General features: G+C 46.9%; 1 protein-coding gene across 1 annotated transcript in view; it reads right to left on the bottom strand.

Moving 5' to 3' along the window:
* The window catches only part of septin3 (septin 3), a 53,151-nt gene that overhangs the window by 22,021 nt on the left and 30,111 nt on the right, over positions 1-1,019 (bottom strand). Inside the window, exon 5 of the mRNA XM_080217303.1 lies at positions 606-743. Within this exon, the coding sequence (XP_080073429.1) occupies positions 606-743 (138 nt within the window). The remainder of the gene's footprint in view (positions 1-605; positions 744-1,019) is intronic.

Genomic DNA, 1,019 nt, shown 5'->3' with positions numbered 1-1,019 from the left:
CATTATTACACCCAGTATCCATACTGGGTCCTGTATACCCCGATTATCACAATCTTTTGGCCTGTCTAGACTCTCCCTGTGATAAAACCAAGCCTTGTTTCCTTGGGAAAAAGACTCTTCAAAGGCAGGCGATAAAAGTAGAACAAAACTTACTCCAACGCGTAAATCAAAGAAAGGGTTTAATAAAGAAACTTCATTACTCCAAATGTGGGGCCTCGCCCTGGGCCACTCCAAGCTTCCCAACGGGTATAGCTGACCATCGCATCATTCTGTAATTGGTTCCACGGGTCAGCTGACCCTTACGGCTTGGTACCATTGGTCACGTTATGTATCATAGGAAACCTACAGTGCAGAAAGAGGCCCATCGAGTCTGCACCGAACCCACCCAGGCCTATATCCCTAACTATTATACCCTCTAATCCCTCTAACATCCCTGGACACTAAGGGGCGATTTCTTAGCACAACCTCACCCGCACATCTTTGGATTGAGTTGTTAGCCGTTACATTCGAACAAGCGTGATCTCTTTCCGTGCTTTTATGAGGGGTTTGACAGAGCTGGTAGGTGAGACAGTTTGGTGGGACGTATTGAAGTGTTTGTTACGTACGAGTGACCAGTGGGTGAGATGAAGTACAAGCAGCAATGCACCCGGGTATCCGGAATCCGTTTCTTCCTCGAGATGTTGGCTTCCTCCTTCAGGAATTTCTCATACTGCTCACTGATGTACTTCTCGATCGGCTCCCAGCTACAACACACCAAGGAAAGGTTAGAACCGTTGACCACACAGAGGACCCCTGTCAGGATGGCTCCAACACTCTGGGATATAATGTTCATTTGTCCGTCACTGTTTTAACACAAGGTCAACACTGCAGCTAAAATAGGGAGGGATTTCTGTGTTAAAGTTTAGCATCTAAATGTCCCACTGCGTTAGAAACTGGAAACGTACAAAATCGGGGCAGGAGTTGACCCTTCGAACCTGCTAATGCCCTTCATAGAATCCCATCAAGGCCATTCAACCCAT

Source organism: Carcharhinus amblyrhynchos, chromosome 35 (assembly GCF_965287045.1).
Source record: "Carcharhinus amblyrhynchos chromosome 35, sCarAmb.v2.hapA, whole genome shotgun sequence".
Classification (NCBI taxonomy): domain Eukaryota; kingdom Metazoa; phylum Chordata; class Chondrichthyes; order Carcharhiniformes; family Carcharhinidae; genus Carcharhinus; species Carcharhinus amblyrhynchos.
This window is presented reverse-complemented; position numbering and strand designations above follow the sequence as displayed.